Here is a 25,877-nt window from a genome sequence, read left to right as displayed (position 1 = left end):
TTCCCATCATGGCTCAGTGGTAATGAACCTGACTAGTATCCATGAGGATGCAGGTTTGAGTCCTGGCCTCACTCACTATGTTAAGGACCCAGTGTTGCCCTGAACTGTGGTGTAGGCCACAGACATGGCTTGGATCTAGCCTTCCTTCGGCTGTGCTTTAGGTCTGTAGCTACAGCACTGATCCTACCCCTACCCTACCCTAGGAACTTCATATGCCATGGGTGTGGCCCTAGAAAGACCAGAAAAACAATGGCACTGGAGAAAAAGAAAAGAGGATAATGGCCTACAGAAGAATAAAATTGGACTCCTTTCTTATACCACTCACAAAAGTGAACTCAAAATGGACTGAAGTCTTAAATGTAAGACCTAAACTGCAAAATAACTTGAAGGAAACATAAAGAAAAAGCTCCTTGACGTTGTTGTGGCAAATATTTATTGCTTTAACACCAAAGGTGCAAGCAAGAAAAGCAAAAATAAACAAGTGTAACTAGAGCAAACTAAAACATATTTTACTAACAAAATAGCAGACTAAAAAGCAACGATAGACCAGGAGGACATATGTTTAAAACATTTTTGAAAGGGGGTTAATACACAAAATCTATAAATAACATAAAATAATAGCCATCAAATGAAAATAAAATTTAAAAATAGGCTAAATAAGTTTAAAAGGCTTTTGAAAAATCATGCAAATGGCCAATAGGTACTTGAAAAGATGATCAACATCTCTAAGCATCAGGAAATGCACATCAAACCCACAATGATGTACATATAACCTCACACCTATCAGAATGGCTATTATAAAAAGACAAGAAAAAATGTAAGGATGTGAAGAAAGAGTAACCCTTATGTTCTTTTTTTAATTACTCAATGAATTTATTATATTTATAGTTGTACAATGATCACAATCCAATTTTATCGGATTTCCATCCCACAACCCCAGGGTATCCCCCCACCCTCCAAACTGTTTCCTTTGAGACCATAATTTTTTCAAAGTCTGTGAGTCAGCATCTGCAACTCTTATGTTCTTTGGTGGAAATATCACCTGGCACAGTCAAATATAAAATAATTAAATTGGACCCCTATCTTATGCTACTCAGAAAAATTAACTCAAAATAGATTAAGTGCATGACTTGAAAACCTAAAAATCCTTAAAAAATCATAGTGGAAAATATCCCTGTCTATGGTCTTGGGAATAATGATTTTTTTACTATGACCCTAAAGGACAGGCCACAAAGCCAAAGTAAGTATAAATATGTAGGAGTTAGTCAATGTAAAACTCTGATGCAAAGCCAGGAAAAAAGAGAGAAAGGAAGGAAGGAAAAGGAAAAGAAAGGGAAGAAAGAAGAAAAAGAAAAGAGAAAAGAAATGAAAGAATCACCAAATAAAAAAGCAGCATATGGAATGGGAGAAAATATCAGCAAACTATCTTTTATAAATCACACAATTTAATTGCAAAAAAAAAATTAAAAATGGGTGGAGGATATGAATAGAATTTTTTTTCCAAAGACATAGATCTAAAGCACTAGACCATCTCAAACCTGTTAGCAAGGTACATTCAAAAGACAAGAGATTCCAAGTGTTGGAATGGATGTGGAGAAAAGAAAATCTTTGTGCACTATTGGGAAAAAGGTCAATTCAGCCACCATGAAAAGCAGTATGGAGGTTCCTCCAAAACTTAAAAGTATCCAGATGTCCCAGTATCATTTGCGGGAGAAACATTTCTTTGCCCAATGAATGAGCCTTACTCCCATTTCAAGTATTACTTGATTATTCCATGCAGGTCAACTTCCAGGCTCTCTGTGCTCTTCCTTTAGCCTATGTGTGAATTTTAATGCCAGTATCGTAGCATCTCATAAATATAGCCTTGTAATACAGTTTTAAATCAGAAAGTGCGAGGCACCCAATTTTGTCTTTCTCAGGTGGGCTGGGGCTACTTGGGCTCTTTTATGATCACAAACCAAATTATTAGGAATGATTCCTCTCTATCTGGAAGAAGATATTGCGTTGGCTTTGGGTAGTGTGCACATTATAACAACATTGATTCTTCTGGTCCATGAGCACTGTCCATCTTTGCCCTTGTTTTGTCTTCTTCCAAAGTCTTGCATTACAAATTTTTCACTTTTGTAGTGCTTTGTTCCTAGGTATTTATTGGTTTTAATGCAATTTTGAATGGGGAAAGGATGGTATCTTCAAGAAATGCTGTTGGGAAAATTGGAAAACCACACACATGCAGAAAAATGAACCTGGAACTTATCTTATAGCACTTACAAATATTAATGTGAGATGGATTAAAGACTGAAACATAAGACCTGGTACTATGAAACTCCTCGAGGAAAACAGGAAGCTACATTACACTGGTTTGGGCAAAAATTTTGGGATATGACCCAAAAACACAAGCCAGAAAAACAAAAATCAACACATGAGACTACATACAAACTAAAGAGCCTGCATTCAAAGAAACAATCAACAAAACACCTGCAAATTTATATTGCACAGGGGATTATTTTCACAGTGTATTTGGAGATGATACACATAAGAGCAAAAAAAGGTGCCAACCCCCCAAAAAGCCAATCCAATGTAAAAAATGGGCAATGCAACTAAATTTGTATTTTTTCAGAGAAGACATCCAAATGGCCAAAAGGTACATGAAAAAGTGTTCAACATTAGTAATCATCAGAGATGTGTAAATCAAAACTGAACTGAGAGGTCAACTCAGTCTTGTTAGGATGGCTGTCATCATGAAGACAGATGAATTTGCCCAGGATGAAGACAAAAGGACACCCTTGTTCACTGTTGGTGGGGATACAAATTTGTTCAGTCACTGTGGAAAAACTATGGAGGTTATTCACAAAGTAAAAAATAGAACGACATTATGCTCCAGCAATCCTTCTTCCTGGTATGTATAGGAGGGCCTTCCTCCTGCCCCTTTTGAAGTGCTGAGGGCTTTGGCCTGATGGGTGAACCTGTTGGTGGGGAGAGAGTTGCAGGAAGCCTAGCACCCAGGGCTGAACTTTCTGGGTCTGTTGCTCTGGGTCCATGGGATGTACAATCTTGGCTCCACGAAACCCCCACTCTATCTGCAGTCCATGGCCTCCCCCCTGTATGGTGTGCTGCAGGCACCGCAGTCACTGGCCATTCCCCCCACCCCACAGCTGCCTTCCCAGTGGAAACCCTGAGTGTGGGCTGCTGTGCCAAACTGGCCAAGGTCATCACAATGAGGTGCTGGTGATGCACCAGGAGGTTCAAGTCCTGCACAGCTAACTGCCTGGGCAGTATGAGGACAGCAGTGAGATGTCTGAGATGGAGATGCCCTGTGACCAGGTGTGGGCAACACACTGGAGGTGCCTGTGGGCTCCAGGCTCAACCTCACAGGCCTGGGCTACTTCTCCTGGCACTGCCACCATGGTCCAGGAATACCCCTATTTCTTCCTCCTCAGGTGAGCCGTGTACATTGTGCCCACCACCCCTTTGGCCTGTTGGCATGACCAGCCGAGGTCACCTTTATCTGGAGCACGGTGGCACCCTACTCCATTCTTTCCTGCTCTTCCTGGCATCTCTACAGAGATCCTGGCTCCCTCTGTCTGAGGCTGTTGGATAAACAGGGATTATTCCTCTGCTTAAAGGACAGAAGAGTGTTTTAGGCATAAGCTCAAGGTGGTTGTATACAACAAACAGCCAGGCCCTTCCCAATAGCAAGGGTTTATGGGCGGGGGAGCTGCTGGGGGAAAACCCTGGACAGTGTGCTTTAAGGAATGGAAAGGTAAATCCAGCAGGAGGCCCTCTCTGTTTGAGGTCCATGAAAGCTGGTTTGTGCTCCAGATGAAATGATTGTGGATGAGAATTCAGGCAATGGGTTGGTTGCATGGAAGCTGACTACCAGGTGGAACCCTAACATCTGTGGAATCATATTTCCAACTGGATTCAGTGGGAGTCATTTGGGATGGATGATTGGCAAAAGAAAACAAAAACATTTTGAGGGGTTCCCGTGGTGGCTCAAAACAAACTAGTATCCAGGAGGATGCAGGTTTGATCCCTGGCCTTGCTTGGGTGGGTTAAGGATCTGGCATTGTGGTGAGCTGTGGTGTAGTTTGCAGATGTGGCATGGAACTGGCATTGATGTGGCTGTGCCATAGGCCAGCAACTCCAGCTCTGATTAGATATCTGGTCTGGGAACTTCCATATACTGAGTGTGTGGCCTTAAAAAGGAAAACATAAATGAAAAGCAAGAACACTTTGGAATCACACCATTGTTGTAATTAGGGTTCTGCTCTTCCTGTAACTTTGAGCAAGTTACCTTATTGAGAATTTAGTAGCCTCCCATTTGTAGTGGGAAAAAGAAGGTTGGTTGAGACTAAAACCTAGGACCTCGTGCAGAACATCAGGTGCAGGTTCGATGCTGAAGGAATCATCACTCTTCTGCTCACATGTTTCAGTGTCAAGCTGGAATGTGTGGAATGCAATGCAGCTGTCCTCTTGTTTTCACTTATTTGAGTACATATCTCCTGCCAACAGACCTCAGGGCCAGGCTTTTCCTATCGCAAAACTTCGAGGGGCCTTGGGGGGTGGTTAGGGCCTGGGTGGGTAAGACCCTGTGTCATGGGGCTTTGAAAACTATGGGGATGAGTTAGGTAGGAGCCCTCTCTGATTGGAGATTCCTGGAACATTGTACAGTTCCATGAAATTTGGCCTGTGGCCATGATGACATGCCTGTGGATAAGAATTCCTACAATGGGTTTCACTGAAGTTTGAGATAAAAAGCAGGAAGTGGAACCCTAAATGGAAAGATTGTCTCCAGTTGAAGGGGCAGATTGATGCAGAGTGATGAAGAGGAAGCTCAGAATGGAATCCCCAGCTTCTGTCAAGATAGCAAATGAATGAATCCACAGTTGCAATGGGCAGTAGTTCCATTCTTCCCAGTTCTTTGAGTAGCATTAGGGATATTGACCATGGCATTGGCCTGCATACTCGCTTTTGGCTCTTGAGATCTCATGTCCCTGAGAACAAAAACAGTAAATTCCACAGAGGGATGTCATAAGCTCATGGCAACATATGTTTTCCATACTGAAGACAGAATGTCTAAGTTTAGAATACATGGTGTGTTGCGTGTTAACTTGGGTAGTTTACCTAGATTAAGTTGGAGTTTTAAAAACTTGATGAGAAGTAACAGTTTCTAAATAAAGTCATTGAGAGGTGAGACAGTACCCTTCTTGATAAAGAGAAACTTAACTGAGATTTTTTTCATGGTTTTCTTTAGATAAAACACTGGGAACCCAGATATAAAACTACTCAATATGAAAACTTTATTTTCCAAAGGAAAAAAAAAAGAGCTGGAGAACTTGAGAAGACATTCTTTTCCAGTTTTTTTCATGGAATACAGTTGTGTCCACCTGCTCTGTGGAGGTTGGCCACCTCTTTCCTCTTTTGCTCTGACACATTTATCAAATGTTAGGGCAGAAATAGAGAGTCAAATGGGACTCTGACAGATTTCTCCCTCCCAGGGCTGGAATGCCCTGAAATGTCTGCATGAGGGCTTACATGTCATACCTCCTGTGTTACTCTGGGACCCACTGAGAAGTGGACAGATTATGGTTGGTGTCACAGGAGAAAGCTTCAGTGGAGCCTCACCAAGGAGCCTCACATGCCCTCTCTGGGCTAGAGTGTAACTCCATCCCTTCCTTTCCTTTCCTTGATGGCTTTCTCTTGCCAACAGCCCTTTACCCCAGGCTCTGTAAAAGTGTTGACTTTGTACTGCACTCCCTGTGTGCCATACACCTTACTTTTATTTATTTACTTATCTTTTTAGGGCCACACCCACAGCATATGGAGGTTCCTGGACTAGGGGTCAAATGGGAGCTGTAGCTGCCAGCTTGCACCACACTCACAGCAACACCAGATCCAAGCCATGTCTGTGACGTACACAGAAGCTCTCAGCAGCACTGGATCCTTAAGCCACTGAGGAAGGCTGGAGATTTAACCCGCACCCCCATGGATACTAGTCAGGTTCATTACCACTGAGTCACAATTGCAACTCTTAACACCTTACTTTTTAAAATGCAATCCTTCAAAGTTCCCTTGTGGTCCAGTGGGATAAGTTTTGCCACAGCTGTTACACAGAGGTCAGAACGGTATGGGTTTGAATCCCTGGTCCAGGAATTTTCACATGCCATGTGTATGACCAAAAAAAAAAAAAAAAAAAAAATCAAAAGCAATCCTTACACCATCATTGGATATTTAGGTTATTCCATGTCTTGTAAGGTGCAAGACATGGAATAACCTTAATATCCATTGCCAGAGGAACTAAAGAAGAACTGGTACATATATGCAATAGGATATTAGCCAGAAAAAAGAGTGAAAACTTGCCATTTGCAGAAACATGGATAAATATAGCTACTAAATGGATAAAATAGAGATACAAAGTATGGTAAATCAGACAGGAAAAGACAAGCATCATATGTTGGGATTTATATATAGAATTTGAAAAAAGATTCAAATGAACTTATTTACAAAATAGAAATAGGCTTACAGACATAGAAAACAAACTTAGGGTTACCAAAGGGGAAACAGTGGAAAGGATAAATTAGTTCGAGATTAACTTATGTACTCAACTGTACATGAAACACAGTGGACATACGGCACAGCACAGAGTACTATATCCAATAATCTTATAGTAGCCTATATATATACAGACACACACACACACACTTTGCTGTACACCTGAATCACTCTGATGTACACCTGAATCACTTTGCTGTACACCTGAAAGTGACACAACATTTTAAATCAATGACAACAAAAATTTGTAATTAAAAAGTTAAGTGCTGTGGCCATCCTCTTTTTATACATTGTAATACTGAAGCTTAGAGAATTTAAGAAATTCATTTTGTGTCAGAAGATAAGTAACAATTACAGGACTGGTCTTTACAACTGCCTTTCCTTTCACCAAGAAATAAGAAACACTTTTCTATGAGTAGGAAGGCCACTTGGGAGACACACAAATTAACAAACATGGACATTTGCACACACTCGCCCCTCTTCACTCACCCACTCACCATTTGGAAAACCTTAGGGATAGGCTTATGCTGTGTGAGGCAGAGAAACAACTAGAAATAATGAGAGCTGAAGGAAGCAGTGTTGTGTAATTGGTGACACTGTCACAGGCTCCTACTGACTCTGGATTCAAGATGGTAGACTCCATGGGTGTCCAGTCTACAGCTCTGCTTTTTCCCTCTTTCCCATTAGGATGGACTCCTCTTGCCTCGTGGAGTCAGTTTCCAAGACACCATCTTCCCAGACGCTCAAGAAAACAGAAGAAAGTTTTCCTCTCTATCCCATTTAAACTGTTCCCAAGGTCAGCAACTGGTGACTTTCTCCAGGGACTGGGAGATCCAAGAAGATAATAAGGTAAGAATCGGCTGTACCCTGAGCCATAGCAAAAGGAGAGAATAGGTACATGGTGTATGAATGTTGTGACCAAGTCAAGTGTACTCTTCCAGAAGCCCAGACCTAAGAGTATTCCCTTCCTTCATCCCCTCCCTTCCAGCAGGTAACAAACAGTCCTCATAAACTTGAGATTCCTGAGGCTTTATGATTTGGCACAGGGGTCCGCACAAAGTGAGGGTACAAGATGGAATGAAGGTTGGCACACTGTGCCTGAGTGCCCCCTTCTGTAAAGTGGAAAGAGTTGTGTGTGTGCCCTATGACCGATGCACTAGGATTTAACTCTTTAGGAAATGTAAACATGCAAAGCCCTCAGTGTAGCACTTGACAGAGCAAGCAATCAATGTGTGAGCTACTGCCATTACTATCAGTAGTCCTATTACTTCTAGAGGTATTTGTATGATTGTTGTGATTGAGAGCATAGGGCTGTAAGGAATCTTCTAAGAGGAAAGCCAAAGTGCTCAAGGGAATGAAATGAAAAAATGGCCGTAGTTAACACCTCCGTGATTCTTATCTACAGTTATTGAGGTGTGGAGGTATAGGGGAACCAAGCTCATTGTAGAGCATGGGGGGAAGATAACTTGGGTCGTGAATATATAGAAAGGATCGTCCACCATGGGGCAGATGCAGGGACATTGTGGGGACTGTCACGTTCCCAAGGCAGTGGCATTGCCATGGCTGGGATGATTGTGGGACCAATGGAGGTGAGGCGGTGGCCCACCACACACAGTCCCTCATCTGAGATGCTTTTGGGGCCATGTGACAGGAGGCTGAAGAGAGTTCTGATGTATGGATGTGGGTGTCCTTTTTTTAAATATATAGGTTAAGGAGACATATTAGGAGGCCTTCCTTTTTTCTACCTGGGGGAAGTGTCTCTTTTATCGGGTGGGTTGGCCCGAGGTGGTGACCTTGTTCTTCCAAACCTCCTCATCCTCTCCCCTGGGCCTCCTGGATCCCAGAGGCCATCTTCATGTTCTTTGCAGAGAATGTTTCCAGATGTGCAGGAAAATCATTGATTGTTGAATTTTTCTGAGTGCTTGCCCTATGGTTTGTTTCCGAATTGGTTCTAAGCCTCTGGTTTTGGTAGTGGTGTTTGTTTGTTTTTTCCCTCTTCATCTGTATAAAGCACCCACTCCACAGTGAACAGGACCCACCAAGTGTAAGCCTGAGTATCCCCAGCCTGAGTAAGACCTTAGCATGTTCCAAATGAAATCATTTTAGCTTTGGTCCTTTGGCTGTTCATTTTGTAGGAGTTCATGTAATATTACTAAATCCTCGGTAGCAATAGACATATCAAGAGATCAGACATTGTTCCAAAAATACCTTGTGGCTACCCAGTTGGGAATTGAAGATCACAGAGTGAGATGAAGAGTTACGGACAATCACTTACTCTTTACTTAAAAAAGAAAAAAAAGAAAGAAAATCTAAAAATTCTCTGCTTGTTCTGTGTGCAGAGGTGCATCCTATTTTCTCTCCGACCAGGGACAAATATATCATGTTATGTCAGACACTGTCGGTGTTTTGTTCTATGATGGCGGGTGCTCAGTCCTAGGAGGGATCGGAGCAGCTGTTCAGGGTACCTTAAATTTTTTTCTTTTATTGTATTGAATTATAGTTGATTTACAAAGTTTTAATTTCTGCTGTGCAGCGAAGTGATTCGGTTATACACATATGCCTTCTTTTCCATATCCCTTTCCATTATCATTATCACAGGGCACTGCATGCGGTTCCTTGTGCTGTACAGTGGGACCTTGTTACTTATCCATCGTGTAGGATATACTCGTGTGCACTTGCTAATCCCAAAGTCCCACTCCATCCTTCCCTCAACACAAGTCTGTTGGCAACCACAAGTCTGTTCTCCATATCCATGAGTTTGTTTCATAGATACTGTTTATTTGTGTGATATTTAGATTCCACACATAAGTGCTATCATATGGTATTTGCCTTTTGCTTATTTCATTTAGTATAATAATCTCTAGGTCCATCCATGTGCTGGAAAGACATCATTTCATTCTTTTTATGGCTGAGGAATATCCCATTATATGTGTTTGTGTGTGTGTGTATCATATATGTATGTGGCATATATATCACATACTCTTTATGTATTTATCTGTGGATGGACATGTAGTTTTTTCCATGTCTTGGCTATTGTGAATTCTGCTATGAACATATGGGTGCATGTATCTTTTTGAAATTGTCCCGATGGATGCCCAGGGTGGGATTACTGGATCATATGGCAACTCTATTTTTAGTTTATTAAGGAACCTCCATACTGCTTTCCTTAGTGGCTGCATCAATTTCCATTCCCATCAACAGTGCAGGAGGGTTCCCTTTACTCCACACCCTCTCTAGTGTTTGTTAATTGCAGACTTTTGCAGGGGGTGTCATCCCCATGGTATACAAAAGTTCCCCAGACCAGGGATCAGACAGGGCCACAGCAGTAACCTGAGCCACAAGCAGTGACATTGCTGATTCCTTTACTGTTAGCCCACCAGGGAATTCCTGTTTATAGACTTCGAAGGATGGTCATTCTGACTGGAGTAAGGTGACACCTCATTGTCTTTTGATTTTCATTTCTTTCATAATTAGCATCATTGAGCATTTTTTCATGTGCCTGTTGAGCTGTATTTCTTCTTTGGAGAAATGTCTGTTTAGGGGTCTTCTGCCCCCTTTTCTTTTTCTTTTCTTTGTTCCTTTTTTGGCTGCCCTAAGGCAGATGGAAGTTCCCTAGCCAGGAACTGTTCTAAGTCCCTGTTATGACCTGCAGGGCACCTGTGGCAACACCAGAGTCTTTAAAACATTGTGCTGGGCTGGGGATCAAACCTGCATCCTGGCTCTGAGAGATGTGACTAATCCCCTTGGCCAGAGCAGGAACTCCTCCCAGTTTTCTGCGGGGATGTTTGGTTCTTTGTTACTGAGTTGTATGGTCTGTTTGTGTATTTTGGAAGTTACTACTTTGTCGGTCATATTATTTGCAAATATTTTCTCTCAGCCCATACATTTTTTTTCCTTTTGTTTATGGTTTCCTTTGCTGTGCAAAAGCTTATAAATTTTATTATTTATTTTTGCTTTTATTCTTATTGCCTAAGGAGACTGTCCTAAGAAAGTATTGGTACAATTTATGTCAGAGAATGTTTTGCTTATGTTTTTGGACTGCTTTTTAATGCCCTTTTCATCTACTCATTACAATAAGAAATTTCGGCGGCCAGATCAAACACAGAGACTTCCTGCTCATTCGAGCTTTTCTCTTATTGTGTCCTACACATCAACTTGACCCCTCCCACTTTGATGTCTTAGATTGCTTTTCCATAGCATGTTTTAGTTTTCAAAGACCTTCCATACACATACCCTTGCATGATGTGATCCCCAGTGCCATCAGACTGGCATCAGGGCTTTCCTTCAAAACATAATGAAGCAGCTTCAAAAGGTAAAGTCTACCACCTTGGTATCAAGTGGTGGTGGAGTGTCTTAACGGGGTCAGTTTTGAGGTGTGTTGGTCTTTGGACTCGTGGAGAAGGGGTGAATACCAGTCCCAGGGACCATGAGTGATGAGGGCGTCACTGCGTGCTCAGTGACATGTGATGGACAGTGCTGGAGAGGGTCCCTGGCAGAGAGGGGCAGAGTGGGCTGCATGCCCCATGGCTCCAACCAGCATGGGGGTATCCATGTGCCCTCCATCTATTCAAGGACTGGGCTTCCCAGGGAAAGCAAAAGAGCCATTTGAAGAGGTGCTTCATCACACCTCATATTCTTAGCTCTGTTTTTGTGACACTTGTTCATCTGAGTCCCTCACAGCCTTTGCACCCCAATTTTCATGACCTTATGAAGAGGCAAGGAAGCTTGGGTATTTTTTTGAACATGATGGGGCACAAGACAAAACCCAGGGTTGGGCAGGGCTTTTGTTTAGGCAACAATCTCCTGTTGTACTCCTGAGTCACCTTTCAGGCTGATGGGCCCAGGTAGCCTGGAACCTCACTGTATCACTAGGAGAAATAGAACCAAGAGGATCAATCTAGAAAAATGGAAAGACTTCTCTTGACTGATTAACTCACACAGTGTGTGAGCTTGAGGTCCAGGAAAGAGAGTGGTGTAGTTTCAGTCCACAGTGAAAGGGCTATAACCAGGGGGCCAGTGGTATGAGTCCTGGTTTGAGTCTGAAGGCCCATGGAAGCTTCTGTCAAGGGGCAGGAGAAGGTGCTGTCCCAGCTGAAGCAGAGGGTGAGAATTCACCCTTCCCCAACCTTGTTGTTCCCTTCAGGCCCTCAAGGGATTGGATGATGATGCCCACCCCCAATGGGGAAGGGCTTCTTCTTTCTTCTTTCTTTCTTCTTCTTGTTCTTCCCTTCTTTACTCAGTCTGCCAGCTGAATCCTGATCTCTTTCAGAAACACCCTCCAAGTAACAGCTGGAAATGCTCTCTGTGCATCCCTCAGCCCGGTTCAAGTTAACACAAGAAATTAATCAGCACACTCACCTGCAGTTGAGGTCAGCCAGGTGCCTGCAAAGCTGGTCTTGCTCTCTTTGGAGCATGTGTCACAGAGGCTCCTTTGCCAAAGATCCTGAGATAGAGACCTCTCGGTTGCTGCAATTTTTTTCTTTATATTGCCACACCTGTGATATATGGAAGTTTTCCAGCTAGGGTTCAATTTGGAGCTGCAGCTGAGTCCTAGGCCACAGCCAAGGCAAAGCTGAATCCAAGCAACATCTGTGACATAGGCCATAGCTAACAGCAACTTGAGGTGAGAAAAAAAAATTATATAGATGCTTATGACTTCAATTTTAAGTGTGAGTAGGGCATGAAGGTTGTTTTTCGAAAGGGTTCTAACTTGATAGAGATTCTTATGCAAGTATTTATAGGTTAGATGATGTGATATCAGGGATTTCCTTTAAAGTACTCTTTTATTTTTTTTAAAAATACTCTTTTAAATAATAGTTGTGGAAGGGCCAGTGGGTACATGAAACCAGAAAGGCAGAAAGCTGGGAATTGTTGAAGGTGAGCAGTAATGGGGAATGTGCAGGTTTACTGTACCCACCTCTGGTTGAGTGTGTGTTTGGTAATTTTCATAACAGCAAGAATCCTTTTATATGTGAAGAAATGAAAATAGGAGCTGGCAAACATGACATCAGCTAATAGGAAGACCAGGTTGCTGCTAATATGGACTATGAAAATAAGGAAATCTGGAGTTTCCATCCTGGCTCAGTAGTTAAGGAACTGGACTGGCATCCTGAGGTCAGAAGTTTGCGCCCTGGCCTCATTGAGTGGTTTAAAGATCCAGTATTTCCCTGAGCTGTGTTGTAGGTTGCAGACAGACACGGCTCAGATCCCACATTGCTGTGGATCTGGAGTAGGCCAGTGGCTACAGCTCCAATTGGACCCCTAACATGGAAACCTCCATATGCTGTGGGTGCCACCCTAAAAAGACAAATGAAAAAAGAAAGAAAAAGAAAAGAAAGAAAAGAAAATCCTGAAATCTTTTATAGGCCAGTAGGGACCATGCTACACAATGCCCTACACTGGCCAAGCTGCATGGCGCAACAAACAGTCCTCTTGAAGAGAGATGGAGCAATATACAATACTTTCTTCTTTTTTTTTTGTCATTTTAGGGCCCCACCTGGGGCATGTGGAAGTTCCCAGGCTAGGGGTCTAATCTGAGGTGTAGCCACTGGCCTATGCCAGAGCCATAGCAATGCTAGATCCAAGCCACATCTTCAACCTACACCACAGCTCACAGCAATGCCGGATCCTTAACCCACTGACCGAGGCCAGGGTTCTAACTGCAACCTCAGGTTCCTAGTCGGATGCATTAACCACTGAGCCATGACTAGATCTCCAACACTTTCTTTATTCCATAACTTATTCCCATATCTTTATATAAGTACTTAATTTTCCCTTGTTAAATTGTTTTTATAAAAATCCGAAATATGTTACAAAATGGAGTATAACAAACCCCTAGGTACCAGGTATTCCGCTTCAATAGCCATCATCACTTTGCCATAATTGTTTCATCAATTGTCTTTCCTTTTTTAAAGCTAAGACATATCAAAGCATTCAAGCAAATCCAAGTTTTTGAGTCATGATGCCATGGAGTGCTTCATTAGGCACCTAAAAAGAGGAAAATATTCTCTCACATAACCATAATGCCATTAACCCACCTAAGAAAATATGAAAGCCAACTTTATAAAAGTTCCTCAAATCCCTAAAACAGTCTTTCTTACTATTTTCTTTCTTATATACTTTCTTATGATTGAAACACTATATAAGCTGATGTGACTTCGATCTTTTTAAGTTTCATTCACACACAAACCTTCCCCTCACTCTTCCCTTTTTTTTTCCCCATGCCATAGGGGAGCTTAAAAAACTGTGTCTGAAGTCCTGAAGAATTTGCCACATTCTGAATTTGGTTGCAAAGCCATTTCTTAAGCTGTAAACCCCATGGCCAGGTTTTCCAGGGGAGCATCCTTTGATCTAGTGGAGCACCCTGTACTGCCTCATTTGGTGAGCCTGGTGGGTTTATACCTGTGTCCACATGACCCTACTCCTCCCTTGGATCCAGGTGAAGAAAGTAACTAACCACTTTGATCCCCAAGAAACAGGTTTTTCTCCAGGGGAGGTCCCTAATGGATTTCCAAGAAGAGCAGTTCTGCATCATCCAGTTAGAGAAAGAGGAGCTGGGAGGGCTGTGTAGGAGCTCTGCCTGGACAGAACACAAATTGATTGTTGAAGGAAAACAAAACAAAACAGTATTTGTGTTCCAGAAGAGGAAACTCCATCACAAAGGACTTGCTGAGGCTTATTAGCTGAAGAGGTTTCTATCTCTTATTGCAAGGCTTATAGAAAGAAGCAACCTGGGTGCTCAGATGTACTAGCTTAATAAGATTTTTATCAATTTTCTCTTCTACATGGAAAGAAAAGTCTGTTGTTACGGTCTGGATAAACGGACAAACATTTTCCAGGCCTTGGGGGCACTTGAAAATGTACCGAAAAACTTCTCATTCTCTTGTCTGCCTAAGTTATAGCAGAAGACAAAAACAGAGCAGGGCTGCTGTTTAGTCCAACTACACATTCATTTAGCCATCACTGGTAATTCCTCTCAGGTTATTCCTATTCATATACACTGCTTACTTCTTGAGAAAGGGCCCACTCTTGCCTTTAAAACATTCCTTATATCCCCCATATTTTAGTGTTGTAGTTAAGCACATGGAGTCTGGATGTTTTATTAGGTTTTATTAAAATTTTTATTTTTCCTTTTAATTGAAGTTTAGTTCATTTACAGTGTTTCAAGTATACAGCAAAGTGATTCATTTATATGTATCTATGTAGGTTTGTGTGTGTGTATATATATACATACACACATATATATGTGGCCTTTTTCAGATACATTTCCATTATAGGTTCCTCCAATATATTGAATATAGTTCCCTATGCTCAGTCCCCAAGTGGGTCCTTATTGTTTATTGTATATCCAGTAGTGTGTATCTCTAATTTCCAAAGTTTAAATTTACCCCTCTCCCCTTTCCCCTTTGAAAACCGTAAATTTTCTTTCCATGTCTGTGTGAACTTTGGAATCTGATGCTGGGCTCTAAATCCTGGCTTAGTCACTTTCTGGCCCTGTGATCTTGGGTAAGTCAATTCACTTCTCTGTACCTCAGTCCCTTGTCTCCAGAATGAGGATAACAGTAGTACATACCCCTTTTGAAGTATCGTTTGGAGACTTAATGAAGATAACATATGCAAAGTCTTTACAGCAGGCCTTGGTCCACAGTACCCAATGCATAAATGTCAGCAGTCGTTAATATAATTTGGTAGCCTTTGCTCTAAGTCAGCTTGCCAGGAATATGAACTATTTTAATGTTTCTTTCCTTCTTGTTCTTTTTTTTAAATTTATGCAGCATAAGGAAATTCCTGGGCCAGAGGTTGAATCGGAGCTCCAGCTGTGACCTGTGCTGCAGGTGGAGAAACACTGGATCCTGAGCCAGGATCCAGGGATCAACTTCACCTTCACAGTGACCTGAGTCGCTGCAGTCAGGTTCTTAACCCACTGTGCCACAGTGGGAACATCTACCATTTTATATCCCCTCTCTTTTTCTCTAGCAAATCTGCATAACCCCTGGGAGGGACATAACTGTTGTGGACTGAAACGTGTTGTCTTCCCTGCTCACCTTGCCCCCTGTCCCTCACTCACCGCTTTCTCCCTGCCCTGAATGCATATGTCAAAGCCCTAACCCCGGTATGGCTGAACATGGCCTCAGGACTTTTAGGGAAGTCACTAAGTTTAAGTGAGTCACAGGGTGGGGCTCTCCTTGTCCTTTCAGAGGAGGACTAGACACCAGGGATTTTGCTCTCTCTCTCCCATTCACAGAAAAAAGGCCATGTGAGGACACAGGGAGAACACAGCCTTCTGTAAGTCTGGAAGAGCGACCACACCAGAAACCAGTCCTGCTGGTGTCTTGATCTTAGACTTCCAGCCTCTGGAACTGTGAGACATCAAGGATGCTGGTTTGATCCCTGGCCTCCCTCAACGGGTGAAGGATCTGGTGTTGCCATCACAGTGGCGTAGGCTGGCAGCTCAAGCTCACATTTGACCCCTGGCCAGGGAACTGCCCTTTGACACAGGTGTGGTTGTTAAATGAAAAGAAAAAACACACAGGAAGAAGTTTTGAGGGTCATGGGAGGTGAGGCCCAGCGTTGGAATTTTCTCTCCTTTTCTTCTTACTTTTCCTTCCATGGTTCCCTAACAGCTCTTTCCCTTTCAGTCCGTGTTATAATCTAGCTGGCTTACAAGGCTTTCAATTTGCACAAACTCTCATTAATAAGATGCTTGCAGAACAAAGGGCCTTCTATTTTATGGTGGTTTTACTTGTAAATTATTATAAATATAAGTTATCTATAGTATGTATGATATATATATGATATGCATATTATAGGAATGCTATTATGTATGTATATGCTAAATGTATGTATACACACACACACACACACACACACACGTTATTATCCCTATTTCGAAGTAATACCCTGTGTGTTTCCTCTTCTTACTACATCAGTAACAATTAAAGCAATATGGAGATAGAACAACTCCTGAATTTAGCAAGGAAAATAGAATGGTGGAGTTTGGGTCTCAGATTCACACATTGACTTGTGAAAACCTGTTTGAAATTTATGTGTGAATTTATTTCTCAGGTGTAAGGTGTTCAGAATCTGGAAGTAGAAATTACTTAAATTGTGCAATCATGTAGATGTAGGAAAATCAGGGCAATCTGGCTTTGGCTTTCAAATCATTTATCAAGGTTTTCCTAAAATGTTTTTTTTTTTCTTTTTAGGGCCACACTTGTGGCATGTGGAGATTCCCAGAAAGGGATCTAATTGGAACTACATCTGCTTGCCTATGCCACAACCACAGCAACACAGCATCCAAGCCATGTCTGCAACATATACAAGAGCTCACAGCAATCTCAGATCCTTAACCCACTCATTGAGGCCAGGGATTGCAGGGTTTGAACCCACAACCTCATAGTTACTGGTTCGATTCATTTCCACTGAGCCACAATGGGAACTGCTAGACTATTATTTTAAAAAAAAAGGCAGAAAGAGAGAGGCTAGAAAAGTTCCCAGATCAATAAATTTCCTAAGTAACTTCTGTGAAGGTACAATCTACCTCGAAAGTGCAAATGAACTGCAAAGAAAATGCAGAAACCTACAGAGTAATCAAGGCAGTTGACAAGCGTGGTTTTAAGGATGCCATGTCTGGAATAGGCTTTAGCCTGGAATGTGGAGAAAGTGGGTCGGTTGAGATACCTCCCTGCCTAGGGCTGCTTTTCTCCTGGGCCCCATGCATGAAAAAAACACCCTGCCTGAGGCGACCAATCCAGTGCAGGCATCTTCCTAGCATCTTGTGCTCTGCCTCCAGCTGCCCCTCCCCCTCCAGGCCTCATGTGCCTGTGTTGAGAGGTGTTGCCTGGATACCTCTCTGCTGAGCTGAAAGATTCTAAACTGCCTACTTTGCCAGTTGGCTCTGAGGGAGACAGTGGTGCTGACCTAGAGCACTTGTGTTGGGCTCAGGACGCAGTGAAAAGCCAAGAAGGAGGTGTGGTGTGTCTGAAGCCCATTGACTGGAAGATGAAGAAGCATTTTGGCTTCAACAGTAAGAAGCCTGTATTGTTCCGGGACTCCTCCACCAGCCCCTGCGGGGAGGGTGGTAATGGAGTCAACCAGCAGTCCGGGTACCACATCCGAGACAAGGATCTCGGGAAGATACACAGGGCAGCCTGTGAGGGCAATGTGGCCAGAGTCCAGCAGATCCTGCTGCTCAGGAAAAATGGCCCCAATGATAAAGACAAGAGGAACAGGTAACCTGGTGGCTGGGAGGGGGGGTGAGGGTGGGGGCAGTCCTGGGAGGAGCCTTCCTGTCAGTTTTTCCTCAGGGGCTCCATGGACACCTACGTGGCATCTAGTGCCCAGTAGGTTTATAGGCACCAAAAGCAAAAGCTTTAGCTGGTTTCAAAACTGCCCATAATTCCCTTAAAGATCACTTCACTGATGGTTTTAAAGTGATTTTACTGAATGAGTACCTGCAGTTATAGAAACAGAGTTCAACATAAACGGTATTTCATTTTTATTTTTTATTCTTGTCTTCTTTTTTTTAAGAGCTTCACCTGCAGTATATGAAGGTTCCAAGGGTAGGAGTTGAATCAGAGCTATAGCAGCTGGCCTATACCACAGCCACAGCAATGGTGCATCGAAGCCCTCTCTGTGACTTACACTATAAATTAGGTCAATGCTGGATCCTTAACCCACTGAGTGAGGCCAGGGATCAAACCTGCCTCCTCATGGATACTAGTGGTGTTTGTTAACCCCTGAGCCATGACAGGAACTCCAACAATATTTTAGATTTAATGTACACAATTTTATATCTGTAATTTTATTTGTATTTATTCATTTATTTATTTTATTTTGGTTGCATCTATGGCATGTGGAATTTCTTGGGGCCAGTGGCAGCTGGACCAGAGATGCCTGCATGTTGCAGGCATGGCCTAAGAACACATAAGGAAAGAGGGCCCTAAAATAGAGGCGTTCCCTGGTGGCACAGAGGACTAAGGATCTGGCATTGTCACTGCTGTGGCTCAGATCAGTGTTGTGGCATGGGTTCACTGCACATCATGGAGGAGCAGAGAAATAAAAATATTTCAATATGGAAAGTGAGGACAGTATCAGAAGAAGACACAAATGCCTATTCACACCTTTTTTTATGCTGACAAAGACCTTCCTAAGAATGACTCCAAATGCAAGAATTTTAGAGGTTAATTTGATAACATAAAAAATTTAAAACCCTCTCTATCAGAAAATAAGATTAACAAAAGAAAACACAATGGCCTTTACAAAATTTACAACAGAGTAGTATCAGACAGATGTGTGTGTGTGTGTGTGTGTGTGTGTGTGTGTGTGTGTATCATCATTTATAGATAAGTCATTGAAATCAAGGGGAAAAATCTCTAAGTTGCAGTTGGGCAAAGCAGCTTTTTTTTTTTTACATCTATAAGTGACCCTTGGATATAGGAAAAAAATATGTAATGTTGCTGGTAAGAAAAGGAATTTAAGTTAAAAGAGGAATGAAATACCATTTTCCCTTCACAAAGTATGTGAAGAAAAAGAACTGTGGCTCTTGTACTTAGTGGTGCTTCAAGTTTAAGTCACTTTTTGACTTTTCTTTGTCTTTTTCTTTTTTTCTTTTTGAGTGTGCCAGCAGCATGAGGAAGTTTCCAGGCTAGGAATCAAAACTGTGCTATAGCAGCCACCCAAGCCACTGCAGGATCTGTGCAACACCAGATCCTTGACCTGTTGCTCCACAAGAGAACTCCACTTTTGACTTTTCAAATAAGCACTTTGGTGATAAGTATTCCATTATAGAAATGTATATCCCCCTTACACATCAATTCTGTTCATACTCAGTAGAAGTAAATCCTTAGAGATAACTAGAGATAAATTAGAGATAAATAACATGCAGTGTGCTTTTTTTCAACACCGCTTAAAATAGCAATGTATTAGGAAGAATTCACAAAAAGGACTTTGTTTTTTTTTTTTTTTTTTTGTCTTTTGTCTTTTGTTGATGTTGTTGCTATTTCTTGGGCCGCTCCCGTGGCATATGGAGGTTCCCAGGCCAGGGGTTGAATCGGAGCTGTAGCCACCGGCCTACGCCAGAGCCACAGCAACGAGGGATCCGAGCCGCGTCTGCAACCTACACCACAGCTCACGGCAACGCACCAGATCGTTAACCCACTGAGCAAGGGCCGGGACCGAACCCGCAACCTCATGGTTCCTAGTCGGATTCGTTAACCACTGCGCCACGACGGGAACTCCACAAAAAGGACTTTGTAAGTAAAATGCAGTGCATCTGGTGTGGAGTAACATGTGACCATGGAAGGTGGCTTAGATAATGGCTGTACGTTGACCTGGCAAAGATGTACTTTGGTAAATCATTGAGACAAAAATTAATTGGATTACATATAAACACAAGAAGACTGTGGTCTTATCGTAATCAAAAATATGTACCAAAATGGAACAAAATTTACTTCTGAGCATTTGTATTACACATGAAATTTTCTTTTGCTTTTTAAAAATTATGTGATTTCTTCAATCAACCTGTAAAGAATTCTAGTAACTTCTTGTGATTAATGAAATAACCTGGGAGAGAGCAATAATATGAATCTTGCATATAGAAACATAATTTCTCCCTTGGCATTTGTTTGCTCATTTGTTTTTTCTGAACTTTTTGGAGGATTGCTGTCTTCTGACCAGTCTTAGTCTCTTCAGAAGTAGAGGCAGGAGTTCCCTTGAAGTGCCACAGGTTAAGGATCGGGTTTGATTCCTGCCTGGGAACTTCCACCCACTGTGGGTGTGGCCAACAAGAAAGGAAAGGGAATCTTTTTATTTGTAGATTTTACTAGGTATATATTTAATTATATATGTGTATTTTCAGTCATCTTTGGCTTTGTTACATATGATATGTAAGTGATTATAGATTAGTCATTTTACTTTGTGTTCTTTGGAAAATAAAACATAGTATAAGTGATGAGTATCACTATTGCAAGAGTTTATAAGGTATTAGTCATGTGCTTATGAAAATAAAAAGTAAAAATAAGCATGTATAAATGGTTATTAATATGGAAAAAATGTTGCATTACTTTTCTAGATGTTTTCCTTAGAAATACTGAACACTCCATTCATTCTTTTAATCTGTTTGTTAATCAAGTGTGACTTGAATACCTATTTTGTAGCAGACGCATTCTACTCAGGGCCCTTCATCTACCTCTTAGAACCCTGTCCTCCTTAAAGGCTTCATATTGCCTCCTATGAGCAAGGAGAGAAATTTAAAATTAAAGCATTGACTTAATCTCAGCTGAAGCTTATCCTCCCTTCTTGCACACAAAAGCTTTTCCAAAGGTAGGAAATTGTAAAAGATAACCTCTACCTGTCCTTTTGAAAGCTGATAAAGTTATTAAATACTAATAATGATCTTTGGAAATGATGGTTTTCATAAATCTATAAATCCAAATGATGAATAAAATGAGCCATGCCTATGCACTGGAATCCTGAATTTTCTGGGGCTTAAAGTTCCCTGAAAAGCAGAATAAGAAGTACTTTTTTAAAAAAGTTCTTGGTTTGTTTAGTTATTTCTCTTTCCCCATACTGCTTTTGTTTATCATCATCATCATCATCATCGTTGTTGTTGTTGTCCTTTTTGGGCCACTCCTGTGGCATATGGAGGTTCCCAAGCTAGAGGTTGAACTGGAGCTGTAGCTGCTGGCCTGCAGCAGAGCTACAGCAGTGCAGGATCTGAACTGCATCTGCAACCTACACCACAGCTCACAGCAATGCTGGATCCTTCACCAAGGCAGGAATTGAAACTGTGTCCTCATGGATGCTAGTCAGATTCATTTCTGCTAAGCCACAATGGGAACTTCCTGTTTTATTAGTTTTTAAATTGAAATATATTTGATGCACAATATTGTCCATAATGCTTTTAGGAAGTAAAATGTATTTCAGTGCCAGCTGTGGGACTAGAACTGCAGTAGACCTGTTGTATAGATCATTATTGCACTTAATCCATAAGGCACCATGGACTGTATGACGCCCTACTCTTTTATGTACCAATAAGAAATTTTAGGAGTTCTATTATGACAGAGTAGGTTAAGGTTCTGGTGTAGTCCCTACAGTGGTTTGGCTCACATGTGTGGCAGGAGTTTGATCACTGGCCATGGAAATTCCACCTGCTGCAGGTGCAGCCAACAAAACAAACAAAGAAAACCACCCCAAAACCCCAAAGAAATTAAGAAATGTTGCCAACTCACAGATCTAGAGAACAACCTGCTGGGTACCAGGGGACAAGGAACGGGGAAGGGCTAATATAGGGTAAGAGGACTAACAGGTACAAACTATTAGGTTTAAAATAAATTACAAGGGTATGTTGTACAATAGGAGTATTGCCAATATTTTATAATAAGTATAAATGGAGTATAGACTTAATATTCTGTGAATCCACAGGTTGTATCAGTATACACATATAACATCTATTTACATTAACTCTACTTCAATTTAACACACAGAAACTGGAGTTCCTGTCATGGTGCAGTGGTTAATGAACCCGACTAGGAACCACGAGTTTGTGGGTTCAATCCCTGACCTTACTCAGTAAGTTGAGGATCCCACATTGCTGTGGCTGTGGCTAAGTGGGCAGCCGCAGCTCCCATTTGATCCCTAGCCTGGGAACCTCCATATGCCACAAGTGCGGCCCTAAAAAAAGACACAAAGACAAAACAACAACAACAAAACAAAAAAAGGCAGAAACTTCAGACAAAAGACATCAGGATAATTAAAACAGTAGAAAAACTGAGAAATGATTAAAAAAACATACTGCTGCTAATTATAGTTCTAAGACATCGTGAATTATTAATTGTATTCCAAAGTCAGAGATGCTTTATTCAGATTTTGTTGATGGGGAAATGGAGGCACAGAAAGGCTAAGTGACGGTTGAGAAGTGACAGAGTTCAAGTAGAATTCAAACCCAAGTGGAGCTGAATTTCTAGGTCATGTTCTTTGTCTTCAGAGATGTAGTTCTTTCATTAATGTGCTTGCTGAGTGATAAGAGCTAAGAAGTATTGCTCTTTCTTCAGAAGCAAAGTAAGTATTTCTCTTAAAGGGATAGGAACAGCATGTTACTGAATGTTTACTTCATTGTATGTTTTGAAATAGGACAGTGCAATGTCCTAAAAAGCCCACTCATTTTGATAGGACTGCTCTGCATCTGGCCTGTGCCAGTGGCCATCCAGCAGTGGTGACTCTACTAGTAAAGTGGAAATGCCAGCTTAACCTCTGTGACAATGAGAACAAGACAGCGCTGGTAAAGGTATGTAGTGGCCAACGATGTTACCAGGAAATGCATTTGATTCATGACTTAGAGTGAAAATGTGCTTATCTTCTTTCAGTCTAAGGCTTTGGTGAAACTTGTGGAATGTTTCCTTTGAATTCTCAGAACTTACCACCTGTTTCTTGGCATAATTACTGACAGGCTGTCCAGTGCCAGCAAGAAGAATGTACCAGTATTCTGCTGGAACATGGTGCCGACCCAAATCTCGTGGATGTCAAGGGCTACACGGCCCTCCACTATGCTGTCTTTGGTCAGAATATCTCCATCGCAGCAAAGCTGCTTTCGCACAAGGCTAACATTGAAGCAAGAGACAAGGTATGGCTCAACTAACTTCATTTTTTTTTCTTTTGTGTCTTTTGTCTTTTGTTGTTGTTGTTGCTATTTCTTGGGCCGCTCCCGCGGCATATAGAGGTTCCCAGGCTAGGGGTCGAATCGGAGCTGTAGCCACCAGCCTACGCCAGAGCCACAGCAACGAGGGATCCAAGCCGCGTCTGCAACCTACACCACAGCTCACGGCAACGCCGGATCGGTAACCCACCGAGCAAGGGCAGGGACCAAACCCGCAACCTCATGGTTCCTAGTCGGATTCATTAACCACTGCACCACGACAGGAACTCCCTTCATTTTCTTAAATACAAGTGGTTGTGGGGTTTGACGTACACGTATTTTATTTATAATGCTATGTATACTGAGTACTATGCATCAGGCCCTGTTACCTGGGAAACCACATCAGAGGCTAGAGAAACGTGGTGCCCACAGAAAGGGAAGAGCTTGGTCTTCCAGCCACCCTTGACACCAGAAGGAAAAACTTCCACTTAGGCGGGAAGGCTCAGCCTCCACCCATTCATTGGGCCATCATGTAACATTTAGGAGATGGATGCAGAAATCTGCATTTCTGGCCGCTCTTAAAGCATCAGTCTGGTCCCCCTTGAGCCCTTGGGACTGTTTGGTTTGCAGTCAGAGGCCAGCCCTTCCAGGTGGGGCCTGAGTTCCCTGTGTGCTCTGCTCCACTGAGGTCTTCACATACTTGAGTCACCTACTTTGCCTCCTGAAGCATTTAGGAGTTGACAATTCCTCTTGGACAGTTTCTTCTCATAGAAATTTGAAGATTGTAATGCCTGTCTACATTAATTTATAGTTGAGTTTTTATTTTACAATTATCTCTCAAGAATGGGAAGTTAGAACTTATACATTGTTATTTGTTTTTTTGTTTGCTTGCTTGCTTGTTTGTTTGGGGGCATATGGAAGCTCCTGGGCCAGGGATGGAATCTGAGCTGCAGCCATAACCTAGGTCATAGCTGCAGCAATGCTGGATTCCTAACTCACTGCACTAGCCTGGGGATGGAACCCTCCCAGTCTCAGAGAAAGCACCCGATCCTTAACCCCCTGGGCCACAGCAGGAGCTCCATCAGCTGCTTTTAAGAACTCTCTTTCTTTCCTTGTACATGTAAAGAATCAATTCCATTTGGAATATCTAGCAACCTTAGGTTAATCATGGCAGTCATTGGTTAGGTTAGGCATACTGCAGACAGCATTAGATCATTCTCAGCATTGTTCCTTAAAAATGCAATTGATTTAAGGGCTATGTTGTGTTATTATCTTGGAGTATTGTTTAGAGTCCTGGTAGAGCAAGAAAATAACTACACTTATGGTCTACCTGAAAAATACTGTGAGAGAAGCAAAATGCTCAGAACTATTGGAAGTGAGTTTTGGAGACTGACTTTGCAGTTAATCTTTCAAGGGGGTAGAGGAGGAGAATTTTAAAGAGAAGGAGCACTGAGGAGGAAGGGGGTCCTTTTTATGGACTTTCTGTAGTATCCACTTAAGTTCAGAGACTCTTTTCTATGTTTTAAATTCCATTTAGAAATGTGTCCTCTTGTACACTATAAATTGTTTTTGCTGTTTTACAGGATGACCTTACACCACTTTTACTTGCTGTCAGTGAAAACGAACAGCAAATGGTGGGATTTTTATTAAGGAATCAAGCAAATATACATGCGGTTGATAAGATGAAAAGGTATAGTAGTTCATTCTGAAGGAAAAAAGCATGGTGCTGTTCTAGAGTGGTAAGAGATGAAATTAATAGGTATAACTTATCCTCAACACGTCATCAGTGAGGGAAACAAAGCAATTATTCTGACTGGGTAGCATGAAAATCACTAGATCACAGGATATTTGTTTTTCTGTATCATATCCACTAAGGTCACATTCAACCTGATTTTTTGGTGTCAGATAATCTTAAAAGAGCTGAGGGATTTCATATTAGTCAACTTAAAAAGTTTGGACTCAATTTTTAATTTACACAGTATTAAATTTCTGAATGCCTTTATGATATATCTTAACCTCTACTTTGTATATATTTTTTCCTTAAAAGATGCATATGAAACATAAAGGAGTTGGTTTTGACTTTTTAAATTTTTTTCACCATACCTGTGGCATGTGGACATGCAGATCCAGGCATCAAATCCTCACCACAGCTACAACCAGGAGCCATAGCAGTGACAGTGCCCGATTCTTAAGCAGCCAAGACACAAGGGAACTCCTGAATTTGTCATTGGAATGAATCTTTGCTTTACATTGCTTTCTTTGAAGAATAGTGGTGATCTTACGTTATACTAACTGCCTGTTAATCCCTACTACCAGATATTATGGACTCATCACTTTTATCCTTTTTTATTTCTAATATAATTTGGTGTTTTTATTTTTTAAATTTTAATTGATAAGGTTAAAAGGAGGAAAGATAGCTTTGATCGAATAAACGTTTCCCTTAATGAAAACAAGTCGTAGGTGGGTGATGAAGGGGGAAGAGATGGGCTTTAGTTTAAGACTGGGTTTAAGTCCTAACATGCCTACTTGTTAGATGTATGACCTTGGGAACCGTACTTACTGTCAAGGAACATGTTTCCTGATAAGCAAAGGGAGGATAGTAATATATCCTTCAGGCATGGATGTTTATAAGAAAGATTCTATATCCTGTTTTTAGGGCCCAGCACATTCTTAGTAGCATCATTAACGATAA

The 25,877-nt window shown here is 41.7% G+C and overlaps 2 protein-coding genes across 11 annotated transcripts in view; both read left to right on the top strand.

The window, feature by feature from the left end:
- Positions 1 to 16,842, top strand: part of LOC110257498 (ERI1 exoribonuclease 3-like) — a 96,965-nt gene extending 80,123 nt beyond the window's left edge. For 7 of the 10 annotated variants that reach the window (XM_021078348.1, XM_021078346.1, XM_021078347.1 and 4 more), the window contains 2 exons: positions 7,240 to 7,401; positions 15,327 to 15,463. The gene's annotated coding sequence lies outside the window, so the exon portion shown is untranslated. Of the gene's footprint in view, positions 1 to 4,108; positions 5,401 to 7,239; positions 7,402 to 15,326; positions 15,464 to 15,796 lie in introns of those variants that run through there. The other 3 variants (XR_002340157.1, XR_002340156.1, XM_021078340.1) reach the window with 3 other exon arrangements.
- The window catches only part of LOC110257476 (ankyrin repeat domain-containing protein 26-like), a 117,827-nt gene continuing 108,860 nt past the window's right edge, over positions 16,911 to 25,877 (top strand). The window contains exons 1-4 of the mRNA XM_021078196.1: positions 16,911 to 17,783; positions 22,723 to 22,837; positions 23,000 to 23,173; positions 24,769 to 24,875. Of these exons, the coding sequence (XP_020933855.1) occupies positions 17,554 to 17,783; positions 22,723 to 22,837; positions 23,000 to 23,173; positions 24,769 to 24,875 (626 nt within the window). The 5' untranslated portion in view covers positions 16,911 to 17,553. The remainder of the gene's footprint in view (positions 17,784 to 22,722; positions 22,838 to 22,999; positions 23,174 to 24,768; positions 24,876 to 25,877) is intronic.

This window comes from Sus scrofa, chromosome 17 (genome assembly GCF_000003025.6).
Source record: "Sus scrofa isolate TJ Tabasco breed Duroc chromosome 17, Sscrofa11.1, whole genome shotgun sequence".
NCBI classification, from domain to species: Eukaryota; Metazoa; Chordata; class Mammalia; order Artiodactyla; family Suidae; genus Sus; species Sus scrofa.
This window is presented reverse-complemented; position numbering and strand designations above follow the sequence as displayed.